This window comes from Cervus elaphus, chromosome 23 (genome assembly GCF_910594005.1).
Source record: "Cervus elaphus chromosome 23, mCerEla1.1, whole genome shotgun sequence".
Taxonomy (NCBI): domain Eukaryota; kingdom Metazoa; phylum Chordata; class Mammalia; order Artiodactyla; family Cervidae; genus Cervus; species Cervus elaphus.
The window spans coordinates 60,463,294-60,478,872 of record NC_057837.1 but is presented as its reverse complement, the minus strand read 5'-3'; the positions used below and the strand labels follow the sequence as shown (position 1 = coordinate 60,478,872).

Below are 15,579 nucleotides of genomic sequence, written 5' to 3'. Positions count from 1 at the left end.
AATTAGTCAGACATAATTCTTCACTACATAATGATAAGGGATAAATTAGTCAAAAAGATATAATGACTATAAATATATAATCACCCAACATTGTATTACACAAATATTATCCCAACTGAAGGTATACAGCAATATAATAATAGTAGAGATCTTAAATACCTCACTTTTTTTTGGCCATTAAATATAATTTTATTTTTCTGTAATTCAACACAACATTTATTTTGTCCTTCAGTTCTCCCAGAGGGTAAGCTCTTAAACCCAGACAATTTAGGTTCCTCTTGCCTCCCAAGGCTGTGCCTAAGTTACAACTTGGGTTCATCTGCCCAACCCAGTTCTCTGGGAACAGGCTTTGCTTCTGTGTCCGTGGCCTCTATAGCTCTGATGACTCCGCAAGGCACAGCTGTCTCAGACAGGCACTTTATACTTGCGTACTCCTGGTTGTGGTTTTCTGGACGCTTCTGCAGTGGGTGCTTCTTTGTCATGATGGCTCTGCCAGGAGGAAAGGCTTTATCAATACCTCACTTTTAATAGTAGATAGATCATCCAGACAGAAAATCAATAAGAAAACTGAATTTTATTAACATGATAGACCAGATGGGCCAAATAGAACATTCCTTTCAACAACAACAGAATAAATATCCTTTTTTAAAGGATTAATTAATTAATTAATTTAATTTTTGGCTGCACTGAGTTGTCACTGCTATATGTGGGCTTTCTCTGGTTGTAGCAAGCGGGCGCTACACTTCACTGCAGTGTGCGGGCTTCTCGTCGTGGTGGCTTCTCTTATTGCAGAGCACACGGCTTTAGGCACGTGGGCTTCAGTAGTTACAGCACTTTGGCTCAGTAGTTGCGGCTTGTGGTTTCTCAATGCTGTCTCAGTAGTTGTGGCTTTGTTGTTCTGTGGCATGTGGGGTCTTCCCAGACCAGGGATCAAATCAGTGTCCCCTACACTGGCAGGCAGACTCTTAACCACTGGACCCACCAGGGAAGCCCCAATAAATATTCTTTTAAAGTGCATGTGGCATGCTGTTGTACAGCAGAAACCCTTACAACATTGTAAAGCAATTATCCTCCAATTAAAAATTTAAAAATAAGGTTCATGTGGAAATTTCCCATGACAGATCAGTCATATGTTGGACCACAAAACAAAGCTCAACAAATTCAAGAAGACAGAAATTATATCAAGTAGCTTTCTTGACAACAATGGAGCAAAACTAGAAATAAGTAACAGGAGGAAAACTGGAAAATCCACAAGTAAATAGAAACTAAATACACATTCCTGAACAATAAATGGATCACAAAAGAAACCAAAAAGAAAATTTAAAAGTACCTAAGATAACCAAAAATGGAAACAAAACTTACCCAAACTCTTGGAATGCAGCAAAAACAGTACTAAGAGGAAAATTTATAGCACCAACTACTTAACAATAAGAAAAAAAAATCTAAAATCAATTATATTCTTTATGGCTTATGGAACTGGGGGAAAAAAAACAAACTAAGCCTAAAGCTAGCAGAAAGAAGGAAATAATAAAGATTATAGCAGAAATAAAAAGAGACTAGCACGACAATAAAAAGTATTAACAAAATGAAGAGTTGGCTTTTTAAAAAACATAAGCAAATACCAAAGCTTTGGCTAAATTTAACCAAGAGAAAAAAAAGAGAGAGAGAAGACATATTACACCATACATAAAGAATCAACTCAAAATTGATCAGTGACTTAATGTAAGACCTGAAACTGTAAAACTCTTAGAAGAAATCATAGTGGAAAGCTATATGAAATACTCTTGCAATAATTTTTTTGGATTTGACTTTAAATGCACAGGCAACTAATGCAAAAATAAACAAGTGTGACTACATCAAAATAAAGAGTTTCTGCATAGCAAAGGAAACAATCAACCAAGTGAAAAGGCAATCTCCAGAATGGGAGAAATATTTGAAAATCATATATTCTTACTAGTAGCTGATATCCAAAATTTGCAAAAAGCTCAAGCAACTTAATATCAAAAAACAAGCAAGACAATCAAAAAGTGGGCAGAAGACCTAAATAGACGTTTCTCCAAAGAAGGCATACAGATGGCCAATAGGCACACGAGAAGATGCTCAACATCACTAATGATCAGAGAAAAGCAAATCAAAACTACAGGGAAATGTCATCTCATACCAGTCAGAATAGCCATCATCAAAAAATCTAAAAGTAATAAATGCTGGAGAGGGTATGGAGACAAGGGAATGGTTCTGCACTGTTGGTGGAAATGTAAACTGCTGCAACCACTATGGAGAATGGTATGGAGGGTCCTCAAAAAATTAAAAACAGACTTACTGTATGATCCAGCTATTCCACTCCTGGCCTATATCCAGAAAAGATAAAAATTCTAATTCAAAAACATATATGCACCTCAATGTTCATAGCAACCATTGTTTACAATAGTGAAGAGTTGGAAGCAACCTAAGTGACCATCAATAGAGGAATGGATAAAGAAGATGTGATATGTATATATATACACACACACACACATATATATAATGGCATATATATAATAGAATATTATTCAGTCATAAAAAAAGAATGAAATATTGGCATTTGCAGCAACATGGGTGGTCCTAGAGATTATCATACTAAGTGAAGTAAATCAGATAGAGAAAGACAGATACATGATATCACTTTTTGTGGAATCTATAACATGGTATAAATGAAATTATTTACAAAATAAAACAGACTCACAGACATTAAAAACAAACTTATGGTTACCAAGAAGAGAGTGTCGAGGAGGGATAAATTAGAAGTTTGGGATTAGCAGATGCACTCTACCATGTATAAAATAAATAACCAACAAGGCCCTACTGTATAGCACAGGGAACTCTATTCAATATCCTGTAATAAACTATAATGCAGAAGATTATGAAAAAGAATGTATACAATGTATAACTGAATCACTTTGCTATATACCAGAAACTAACACAACACTGTAAATAAACTATACTTCAATAAAAAAATGAGGTGGTGGATGTGTTAATTAACTTGATTATGTAAATATATATCAAATCATCATGATGTTATCTTAAATATATATAATTTTTACCTATAAAAAAGTAAATAAATAACAAAATTCTTCTTGAGGGAAAAAAGGAATGAATATATATGGCTTAGAGAGGGTAGAAGAACTGCTTAGGTGTTGCTTAGAGAAGCAAAAGTCTGGTTTGCAAAAAGAAGCTTCTCAGCACAAGGGGACACCTATGAAAAGGGCAAGAAACAGATCTATTTCCAAGAACACAAGTTGCTCGTGAAGTCCATGGGAGGAATTGAAAGGGAAACTACCAAAGTGAGCCAGAGATTATCATAAAGGATGTTTAGAATTGATTCTTGCAATCCCTGTACAGCTCTTGACAGTTTGGGAGAAAAAACAAAAATGTCAGATGTGGGTTTTAGAAATGATTTCCTGGGGGCTTCCCTGGTGTTCCAATGGCTAAGACGCCATGCTCAGGTTTGATCCCTGGTTAGAGAACTAGAGCCCATATGCTGCAACTAAGACCTGTCGCAGCCAAATTAATTTTTTTTTTTTTAAAGAAATGATTCCCTGGCAACTGTATGAAAAGACTGGAGTGAGTCAAAGGCATAGTGGGAGACAAAGAGGTCAATAGGATGTAAATGTTATAGCATGTGTTCATTAACCTGATAGGGCTGCCATAACAAAGGACCACAGACTGTGTGGTTTAAGCAACAAAAAATTTATCTTCTCACAATTCTGGAAGCTGAAAGTCTGAGTTAAAGGTATCGGTGGGATTGCTTTCTTCTGAAGTCTCTTTCTTTGATTTGTAGGTGTCATCTCCTCTCATTGGAGGCACTGATGCTGAAGCTGAAACTCCCAACACTTTGGCCACCTGATGCGAAAAACTCACTCATTGGAAAGGACCCTGACTCTGGGAAAAATTGAAGGCAGGAGGAGAAAGGGACCACAGAGGATGAGATGGTTGGATGGCATCACTGACTCAATGAACATGAGCTTGAGCAAGCTCTGGGAGATGGTGATAGACAGGGAAGCCAGGCATACTGCAGTCCATGGGGTCACAAAGAGTCGGACACAACTGAGCGGCTGAACTGAACTGAATCTCCTCTTTGTATCTTTTTGTGGTTTTCCTTCTCTGGTGTGTCTGTTTTCCTAATCTCCTCTTTTTATAAAAATGCCAATCATTTGGATTAGGACTCAGCCTGTGGTGGTTTAGCTGCTAAGTAGTGTCTGACTCTTGAGACCCCAAGGCCATGTAGCCTGCAGGTTCCTCTGTCCATGGGATTCTCCAGGCAAGAATACTGGGGTGGGTTGCCATTTCCTTCGCCAGGGGATCTTCCCTATCCAGGAATCAAACCTGGGTCTCCTGCACTGCAGGCAGATTCTTTACCAACTGAGCTATGAGGGGAGGTCCAGGACTCAGCCTAAGGATCTCATTTTAACCTAATTAGCTCTTTAAATTACCTGTTTATCTCATCTCTAAATGTGGTCCCATTCTGAGGTACTGGGGATTAGGACTTCAACATATGAATTATGAGGGGACAGGATTTGGCCCATGACAACAGCCAAGGAAAACTGACGGCTGAATTAGAATAGCAGTGGCAGGGATAGAGAATAGGCACTATGGAGGCAGACTTGGAAGGTGTTTGTGACTGATATGATGAGTAGGGGTGGGGAGCAGTGAAAAAGAAGGAGATATCTAGGATGTATTTTAGGATTATGGTTTGAGAACTTATGTTGAGAGCCCTTTTCTGTTTCTCATTCTCTTTTCATGCTTTATGTCTTTGCTCTCTAAGATGCCTCTTTTGAAGTCAGGGGTAAAGAATGGATTTTCACCATAATTTAAAGAGTGAAGAAGGCTTTAAGAGATGGAAGACATATAAAGTTTGAAAGACAGTGAAAGTATTAGTCACTCAGTCGTGTCCCACTCTTTGCAACCCTATGAATTGTCACCTGCCAGGCTCCGTTTTCCATGGGACTCTCCAGGCAAGACCACTGGAGTGGGTTGCCATTCCCTTCCCCAGGGGATCTTTCCAACCCGGGGGTCAAACCCAGGTATCTTGCATTGCAGGCAGATTCTTTACCATCTGAGGCACCAGGAGACCTGGGTTCAATTCCTGGGTTGGGAAGATATAATCAAATAAATCCATTTTGGGGATGAACAAAGTGAGTAGTAAGGTGACTTAACACACTTGCATTTCCCCACAACCTTTTCATTTCTTTGGGACTGTGGATATGGAATCATGTTTAATGTAACTCTCTAAGACTCCTGGGTCTACTTGTGGGCATAATTTCTCTTGTCAAAAAATGAATAAAAACTCTTAGTTCTAGAACAAGTAGCTTGTATTATCTGCAACCACTGGAGTAACCTGGGTTGGAATTGAAGTGTTTATTGGAATCATTGTGCCTGAGTAGTCTGAGATCCAGTCTCTAAGCCACTCCCCAAACATCACAAGCACATCCTTTAAGATTTGAGACATCAATGTTATACTATTAGAGTGGGAGAAAATGAGAGAATTGAAGAGAAAGTACTCTGAGAAACGAGTTGAAGGATTAGAAGCTGCCATTATTTGGTGATTGATGTACCTTGTCTTCAGACTGCATTCTCCAGATAATTAATGTCAACAGAGGCTAGGGATAATTTTCAGCTCTAGAACTGACTGGCGTTGGCCTCTAAACTAAGACTGCCTACTACATAGGGACAACTTCCTCATTTACTGCAACTGGAAATTATTCCTATTTGTATCTGGATATACCATGTTGGGGCTTCCCAGGTGGCTCAGTGGTAAAGAACCTGCCTGCCAATGCAGGAAACTAAGGAGACTGTGGTTCAATCTCTGGGTTGGAAAGATCCCCTGAAGGAGGAAATGGCAATTCATTCCAGTATTTTTGCCTGGAAAATCACATGGACAGAGGAGCCTAGTGGTCTACAGTCCATGGGGTTGCAAAGAGTCGGACACAACTGAGCAACTAAGCATGTGGGCTCACATACCATTTAGGGTTGGATTTGTTGCACATTTTAACCACAAAGTGAGTGAAGTGAAAGTTGCTCAGTCATGTCCAACTCTTTGGGACTCCATGGACTATACAGTCCATGGAATTCTCCAGGACAGAATACTGGATTGGCTAGCTTTTCTCTTCTCAAGAGGATCTTCCCAACACAAGGATTGAACCCAGGTCTCCTGCATTGCAGGCAGATTCTTTTCCAGCTGAGCCACAAGGGAAGCCCAAGAATACTGGCATGGGTATCCTATCCCTTCTCCAGCGGATCTTCCTGACTCAGTAATCGAACCAGGGTGTCCTGTATTGCAGGCGAATTCTTTACCAACTGAGCCAGCAGGGAAGCCCCTTTAACCACAAGGAGGCTCACAAAGCTCTTCCTTTCATGACACCTTCCATATTAATGAAGTAGATTCTGGGTGGAAAGAGTAAAGGGAAGTTTTTCTTACTGCAGCAAAGATTTTTCCATCTTGAGGAAGCATAATGTCTGAGCTCAGGTATCATGGGTTCAAAGTCTTGCTACTAAACTACTTTTTTGTGCCACTTGGAGCAAGTCACTTAAACTCTCTGTGACTTAGTTTCCTCTTCTGGACAAAGGACACAATACTAATTCTTACTTCTTGGAGCTATTGTTAGGGCAAATTGAGGTTATTCAGTAAAGTGTTTAGGACAAGTTCTTGCACACTGTAAGTTCTCAGTAAACTTTGAGGAATTTTGGCTGGTGTTGTTTAATTAGTTTTCTTTTTCTTGTTTTTTTTTTTTTTTTTTTTTTTTAACTATTTTCCCCTTCCATTTGGTTGGGGCCTGAGTAGTTGTCTCTTTCTCAGAGGGCATTCCAGTCTTTTGACAGCCAAGTGTAATTAGGGGGTTGGAGTAAGGGACAAATTCCAAGAGAGTCAATGAGACAGAGCCTTAGGCTAAACTTTGAGCTAAGGAGGCAAAGGGTTTCCCTGGTGGCTCAGAGAGTAAAGAATCTGCCTGCAGTGCAGGATACCTGGATTTGATCCCTGGGTCGGGAAGATCCCCTGGAGAAGGGAATGTCTACCCACTCTAATATTCTTTCCTGGAGAATCCCATAGACAGAGGAGACTGGCCAACTACAGTCTGTGGGGTCGCAAAGAGTCGGGCATGACTGAACAACTAACACTTTCACAAAGAGGCAAAAGATTTCTGGATGACACTGGCCTATCTCAACAATCCAGGATGAGACATTAGATAAGGATGTGTGATTAAGGTGAAATTTGCCTTAACCTGGAACACTTCCACATTCAGAGACCTATAGCACCTGGTCAGAGGCTTAGGAATTCAAGATTCAGATTCTATAAAACTGGTTTACCATGAGAACTGATTTCCAATAATATCCTGTGACAGCCCAGGGAATGTTAGGCTATAGAGGACTAGAGAGACAGAAACAAGTGATAGCTAGAATGAGCATATATTTTCTAACGGATCATGTAAGGGCCCAGTCTCCTTAGATACTAAGGATCTAAGGACCATGCAGGTGGCCTGGATACCCATCTTACTGACTCATTAAAATGCTTCCAAAATCCTCTTGTCACAAGTCATAAATTCATACTTAGTGGTACTTGCCATAATCCAATGTGTTGTCTCTTCTTTTTTGGCAAGTTTTAATGATTTATGCCTTATAGGGATGCAGCAAAGCTTTCTTAACCCACATTTTTCTTTCTTCTTCTCACTTTCTTTGCAATGTTTCCTGCACATGCCAGTTCCATAATTACACTTTCTGGTCCATCCATCTATCAAAATAAACAAAGAGATGAATAAGCACATACATGAAAAAGTAAAGACTATTATACTAAACACATTGGTAATTGTAGCAATAATGGTTACAATGAACTATTGAAATGCAATGGAATTCTTGGGACTATCAAGCTTTAATTGGACTTTATTTTTAGCTTAGGATATTTCTATCTCTGTCATTTTTCAGTATCATCACCACCAGTTCCTCATTTTTCCCAAATCTAGATATTTGTGCCTTCAATTAACTGTTTTTTTTTTCTTCTCTCCATTCATTATTCACTCAACAGCAATTTTGTTGAGCACCTATCCTGTGCCAGACACTTTTAGATTCATGTCTTAGACGATGTCTAGAGAAGTACATTGAACACTGAATGATCAGTTTATATGGATGATCAGAAAGCAGATCTTCTAAACTTTACATAGGTCAATAGAACACAGAGTATAGACTCAGCTTCCTCAGCACATTAGTTTCAGTTGAGAGATCATAGTATCTTGTTTCAAATTACGATTACCTCTACTTGTTTTTTCTCCCAAACTCTTCTATTGGGAGATAACTCTGAATTATTTCTTTCTCACTAGAACATTTGGACTTGAAAAAAGTTAGGATCAGGATGACTGTACTCACTCGTCTATTCCAACTGCCCTCACCAGAGTTTAAGCAGACAGAAGCTAACCCTGGGTTCAGTTCAGTTCAATTCTGTTCAGTTGCTCAGTTGTGTCCAACTCTTTGCCACCCCATGGACTGCAGCACGCCAGGCTTCCCTATCCATCACCAACTCCCAGAGCTTACTCAAACCCATGTCGATCGAGTTGGTGATGCCATCCAACCATCTCATCTTCTCTCATCCCCTTCTCCTCCCACCTTCAATCTTTCCCAGCATTAGGGTCTTTTCAAATGAGTTAGTTCTTTGCATCAGGTGGCCAAAGTATTGGAGCTACAGCTTCAGCATCAGCCCTTCCAATGAACATTCAGGACTGATTTCCTTAAGGATTGACTGGTTGGATCTCCTTGCCATCCAAGGGACTCTCAACAGTCTTCTCCAAAACCACAGTTCAAAAGCTGCACTCAATATGCCAGCAAATTTGGAAAATTCAGCAGTGGCCAAAGGACTGGAAAAGGTCAGTTTTCATTCCAATTCCAAAGAAAGGCAACGCCAAAAAATGTTCAGACTACTGCACAATTGCACTCATCTCATGCTAGCAAAGTAATTGCTCAAAATTCTCCAAGCCAGGCTTCAACAATATGTGAACCATGAACTTCCAGGTGTTCAAGCTGGATTTAGAAAAGGCAGAGGAATCAGAGATCAAATTGCCAACATCCATTGGATCATTGAAAAAGCAAGAGAGTTCCAGAAAACATCTACTTCTACTTTATCAACTGTGCCAAAGCCTTTGATAGTGTGGATCACAACAAACTGTGGGAAATTCTTAAAGAGATGGGGATACCAGACCATCTGACGTGCTTCTTGAGAAATCTGTATGCAGGTCAAGAAGCAACATTAGAGGGAGGACATGGAACAACAGACGGGCTCCAAATCAGGAAAGGAGTAGGTCAAGGCTGTGTATTGTCACCCTACTTATTTAACTTATATATAGAGTACATCATGTGAAATGCTGGGCTGCATGAAGCACAAGCTGGAATCAAGATTGCCGGGAGAAATATCAACTTAGGGTTAGCCCATGATTATCTTCTTTTGCTTCTACAGTAACTGAGTAGTTGACAAACACTTTCAGGTTGAAAAGCTGATTCAAGAGAGGATGCAGCTTCCAATAGCAATGACCAAAAGAGAAATCATGAAATTAAAATGGTAAGCTTTAGAATTCCTTGGAAGCCCAAGTAGAAAACATTTTTTGTTAGAAAATCATTCACCACTTGACCATAAAGTCTGTTGTACTACTATTAGAGTGCTTTGGCCGTATTCAATCCTAGGACTAGGACAGGATCTTCTGTCCTAGTCTAAGCTCCACACCTTGAGCTTATTTTACAAAACTGTAGACATCCAACATCGACCTACAAAATTTCTACTATACACTCTAAGACAAGAGTAAGATGCCTCCTCTGATTAATTCAAAGGAGCATTCAAAGCCAAACAACAATGGAGAGACAAAGGAAAAGGACTGGTTACTGCAAGAGGTAGTAGAAAAGTGATAGATACCTGATATAAGAACCTGTTGACATTTGGGATAAAGATATTAAGGACATTAGGGATTTGGGGGCTGCTTTTGCATATGGAAGGGACTTCATTCAAGAAACATTGGCCTCTATTGATATTTTCCAGGTTCTCTAATGAGAAGAACCATCATAGTTGAGGTGACAGATTGTCGTTATCATAGGGCATATTCATTATATGGCTTTTCACTGGATCTGAGCCATCCCTGTCCTCACTCCCACACAGATTTAGTTTTCCAATGGTTCTGTGAGTTGGACCCATTCTTACTCCCGTTTCCCTCCTCTTCATGGTCTGGTTACCTGGGGAAGCCTGATCCAGGACCACAAGGACAGCTATAGCCAGGAACAAGAGTTTAACATATCCTGAGAGGGATGAGGAATTATCCAGCAGCATACTGAATGTGCTAAGGAAAGTCAATTTTCACTCCGTGTTTTATTGACTTGAGTACAGCTAAGTCATGGACAATTAGTCAGACAAGGACAGCATGTTCCACTACCCGGACATAAGCCTATAAGTCAGCAATGCCAGTTGATCATCCAGTGTTCAGAGTCCTTCTCTAGACACCATCTGTGAAGGCGGAAGGCATTAGCAGAGGACATATAAGTCCTACAAACGACTATGGCATTGTGGAGACTATGGACCTGCTTTCCAAGAAGACTTTCCCACTCCTTTACTTGAGTAGTTGAGCCTCCTCCCTTACATTCTCACAACCTCTCTGCTTCCTTCTTTTTTTTTCCCTGAGGAAGTGGAATCAGTTGGCACTAAGTATTTTTCTAATCCATCTTTATTGGATGGCACTGGCAAGTTTTAATAGACAGTGAGACCCCTGAAAGTAGGGACTGGCTGTGATTTCTGTATGTCCAGAATGTGCAGTGATCATTTGTTGAAAACAATGAATGGATAAATTCATTACGGTATTCACTTGTAGCCTGAAAGATCTTAGGGCTTCCCTGGTAGCTCAGTGGTAAAGAATTCACCTGCAATACAGGAGACCCAGGTTCAATCCCTGGATCAGAAAGATCTCCTGGAAAAGGGAATGCAACCCACTCCAATATTCTTGCCTGAAGAATTCCATGGACAGGGGAGCCTGGCAGGTTACAATCCATATGTTGAGTTGCAAAGAGTCAGACATGACTGAAACAACTGAGCATGCATGCACGCTGATAGATCTTAAAATTGGCATTTCTCAGCTAAGAAAATGCAGATCCATTAAGTGAAAGAGAATTCCCTAGGGTACACTTTGTTTTTTTTTTTTTGGTCACATGCCTTATTCAATCAGTTCTTTTTTTTTTTTTTTTAATTTTTTATTAGTTGGAGGCTAATTACTTCACAACATTTCAGTGGGTTTTGTCATACATTGATATGAATCAGCCATAGATCTACACGTATTCCCCATCCCGATTCCCCCTCCCACCTCCCTCTCCACCCGATTCCTCTGTGTCTTCCCAGTGCACCAGGCCCGAGCACTTGTCTCATGCATCCCACCTGGGCTGGGGATCTGTTTCACCATAGATAGTATACATGCTGTTCTTTTGAAATATCCCACCCTCACATTCTCCCACAGAGTTCAATAGTCTGTTCTGTACTTCTGTGTCTCTTTTTCTGTTTTGCATATAGGGTTATCGTTACCATCTTTCTAAATTCCATATATATGTGTTAGTATGCTGTAATGTTCTTTATCTTTCTGGCTTGCTTCACTCTGTATAAGGGGCTCCAGTTTCATCCATCTCATTAGGACTGGTTCAAATGAATTCTTTTTAACGGCTGCCTAGGGTACACTTTGGGCAAGAAAGAAAAAACTGAGAGCTCTCATAACCCACTCATGGTCCAGGTCTTCGTAATTCCACATTTTTCTCCTTATTTCCTACTCTAGATCCTTGACATTAGCTGCTTCTGGCCCTTTCTTGGACTCTGGCCCTGAGTAGAGACCAACAGGAAGGTATGGAAGGAGGCTCTGTTGGGAAGTCTGCTTGTGAGTCCACTGGATTTTCTTTTTTGAGTCCTTGGTGTGTCTTATAGTTATTTTACAACTTTTGATGGATCCAGTGTTCTTCTAGTATAGTCTCTGTGCAGTTGGCAGGTATTAGGAACAGCCTGATGGGGCTCAGGAAGTCTGTTTTCCCTTTATATCCAGGTGGCATGTTCTCCAGGAAAGCAGTGAGCATGAGGCCATCCACTGAACTCTCGCTGTCTATGACTACAAAGAGAACTTTATATCCATGACCTGGTAGAATCCTCACAGAATCTCTAATAAGTAGATGGAGTTTGTTCAGGGAGCTTCTGTGGTGGCTCAGATGGTAAGGAATCTGCCTGCAATATGGGAGACCCGGGTTCTATCCCTGGATGGAGAAGATACCCTGGAGAAGGGAATGGCTACCCACTCCAGTATTCTTGCCTGGAGTATTCCATGGACAAAGGAGCCTGGTGGGCTACAGCCTATGGGGTTGCAAAGGTCAGCCATGACTGAGCAACTAACACTTTCACTCTTCACTTTTTCACACAGTGCTTAGATTGAGCTATGGATTTAGATCCAGCTTACCTGTCCCCAGAGCATATGTTCTTCCTATATCCCAGAGGATCAATGCCTAAGAAACAAAGGAAGAAGATATCGGTTCAACCTGAAAAGCAGTAATGGGTTGAAGAGAGTTATAGTTGTTATCTTCTGAAACGGCATGTTCTGTGCAAGCCTAGAGGGCAGAACTCAAAGTCTTTGGTGGAAATTGCGGGGGAGCAGCAGCAGCAGCAGCAGTTTTAAACTAACTGGAAATATCTCTGATGATGGAAACCATCTAGAAATAGTTAGACAGTCTGGGAGAAGTGGTGGCTCCTAGTGTCCAAATGCTGCAAACTGAGTCAGCATGATCTCTTCTCTCAGATTCTGTAGGGAGGACTGGTATATTGATCAGCTGAATATGGATCTGTTTACTAGGCACAGTGTCTAAAAGGAGAAGAGAGCAATGTTCTGCCACTCTGTTTAGGGAGAAAGACAACAAACATATACTGCAAGATGGTGACAAGTACTATAAAGAAAAATAAAGCAGAGTTAGGGATAGAGAGTAATATGATATATAGTGTGTGAGTGTCTGCTTTGAACAGGTTATCCAGGGGAGGGCTCTCAGAGGAAGAGACATAGAGTAGAAAAATACCTGCACTGGGGAAGTGAGCCACATGAATATCTAGAATCTCCCAGGCAGAGAGAACATCAAGAGCAAAGACTCTAAGGAAGGAAGATACTGGGTGTTTTAAGAAGAGCAAAAAGTCAAGTGTGCCTGGAGTATAAGAGTGAGTGAGGGGATAAACAAAAAGAAGCTAGAATAATAAAGGCAGGCAAAGCTAGAGTATGTCAGATCATACAGGAATCTATTAAAGACCTTGTAATTTATTTGATATGTGATAGAGAATTGTGACTTACACTTTGAGAGGTCATTCAAATCTGAAAGTTTGTTTTTGTCTCTGCCTATAAGATGTCACTGGACAGAGAAGCCTGGAAGGCTATAGTCCATGGGGTCCCAAAGAGTCAGACACGACTAAGTGACTTCACTTTCACTTTTCTCCAGGAAAATGATGAAAATGTCTTTTAATTTCTTCAGGTAATGTATTTGGACTAAATAAGTGTTTTCTGGAATGTGTCACTGCCCATGTACTGTCAGTATGTGTTTTACATAATTTTAATTTTAATGCTCATTTTAGGAAAAAATCACTAGACCTTGACCTGGTAATGTTACAGATAACATCACTTAGTATGTGATCAAATATAGATTTAAGAAAGGGTCTGTTGGTTTCTACAGAAATATGAAGTAAATAATTCTACAGCCTATAAACAATAAGCCAAAAAAAATTATAAGATAACATATACACAGCTAAATTTTGGGCTACAAAATAGATAAAGAACATTCTTTGGAAGAGAAAACCAAAGCCTAAAGAGGTCAGTCGACTTTCTGAAGGCCACACGGCTGGTAAGCCATGGAGTCAGGAATGGGACTTTAGTCTACCTGACTCTAAATCCACAGCTCTTTACAACAGAGAATGTTGTCTCACCAAATACATAAATCCTCAGGCTTTATGTTTTTATTTATTTATTTTATTAAATTTCTATTTTGGAATTGCTATAGATTGACAGGAAGTTGCAAAGACAGTAAAGAAATCCCGTATTTCTACAAAGACACTTTCTTGGGCAGGATATTTTAAGGGTTCGGAGGTTATTTACCACATGCTTGTCATAGACCAATTCTGATGACTTTTACAATGGGTAGATTTGGGCAACTACAAGTCATAGAAACAGAGTAGACAGTGGTTACTCACAGAAACAGAGCAGAGCATGGTTACCAGGGTCTGTGTGGAGAATGAAATGAGGAAATGTCGGCCAGTGGCACAAAATTTTAGTTTTGCAAGATGAATAAGTACTGAAGATCTATTGGACAACAGTGTTTCTATAGTTAAAAGCATTGTAGGCTGAGCGCCGAAGAATCGATGCTTTTGAACTGTGGTGTTGGAGAAGACTCTTGAGAGTCCCTTGGACTGCAAGGAGATCCAGCCAGTCCATCCTAAAGGAGATCAGTCCTGGGTGTTCACTGAAAGGACTGGTGCTGAAGCCGAAACTCCAATACTTTGGCCACCTCATGCGAAGAGTTGACTCATTGGAAAAGACCCTGATGCTGGGAGGGATTGGGAGCAGGAGGAGAAGGGGATGACAGAGGATGAGATGGCTGGATGGCATCACCGACTCAATGGACATGAGTTTGAGTATAGATGGACAGGGAGGCCTGGCATGGTGTGATATATGGGGTCACAAAGAGTCGGACATGACTGAACGACTGAACTGAACTGAGCTGAGCTGAACTGATCTTATACTTCAAATTGGAGAAATCCCGTTTCTCCAAATGTAGCATTTTGAATAATTATCATACAATATCAAAACAAGGAAACTGACATGGCTACAACATACATGTATATTTCAACCTCATTTTATCACATGTGTTGATTAGTGCAAGCAATCAATATACAACTCTATTCAATCAACACAAAAATATTCCTTGTACTGCCCCTTTATAGTAACACTCCACTCCCTACTTCCTTTGCATCCCTAATCTCTGGCAATAAACAATTTTTTCTCCATCTTTCTAATTTTGTTCTTTTTGAGAATGTTCTGTAAGTGGAATCATTACAGTTTATGACTTTTGAGATCACTGCTTATAGTAATAGTTTGTACCTTTTATTGCGGCATAGTATTCCATCGTATGGATATACTGCAGTTTATTTCACCATTAACATATTATAGAACATTTTGGTTGTTTCTAGATTTTGGTTATTACGAATTCTTACCAGCAAGGTGTGAGGGAGTCAGTCTCCCTCATCCACACGTGGTACTGTCATGGTTTTTAATTCTAGCTGACCTAGCAGATATGTAGTACTACCTCATCCTGATCTAAAATTGCATTTTCCTAATTGTTAGTGATGTCAAACACCCTTTTGTATACTTATTCACCCTCCACAAACCATCTTTGGTGAGATGTCTTTTCCTTTCTCCATGTTCTAAATGCTATAAACTCTGTATAGGAAGTTTTGTTGGATACTTGTTTGCAAATAATATCTTTCAGTCTATAGTTTTTCTCCTAATCCTTTTTTTTTAATTCGTTGCCTCA

At 40.0% G+C, this 15,579-nt stretch overlaps 1 protein-coding gene across 1 annotated transcript; it reads right to left on the bottom strand.

Annotated features, from left to right (window-relative positions):
- Positions 1 to 302: 302 nt before the first annotated feature.
- On the bottom strand, positions 303 to 10,330 carry DEFB115 (defensin beta 115). Its single transcript, XM_043882820.1, has 3 exons — positions 10,237 to 10,330; positions 7,582 to 7,762; positions 303 to 489 (listed from the first exon to the last, which is right to left on the bottom strand). The coding sequence occupies exons 1-3, from the start codon at positions 10,328 to 10,330 to the stop codon at positions 303 to 305; spliced, it is 462 nt and encodes a 153-aa protein (XP_043738755.1).
- Positions 10,331 to 15,579: the final 5,249 nt, after the last annotated feature.

Excerpts from the sequence above, each read along its gene's own strand:
- DEFB115 (XM_043882820.1), bottom strand. The coding sequence starts at position 10,330 with ATGCTGCTGGATAATTCCTCATCCCTCTCAGGATATGTTAAACTCTTG. Across the intron at positions 7,763-10,236 it reads CCTGGATCAGGCTTCCCCAG|ATGGATGGACCAGAAAGTGT; the intron begins GTAACCAGACCA and ends TTATTTTGATAG. Across the intron at positions 490-7,581 it reads ATTATGGCAAGTACCACTAA|AGCCATCATGACAAAGAAGC; the intron begins GTATGAATTTAT and ends TCCTCCTGGCAG.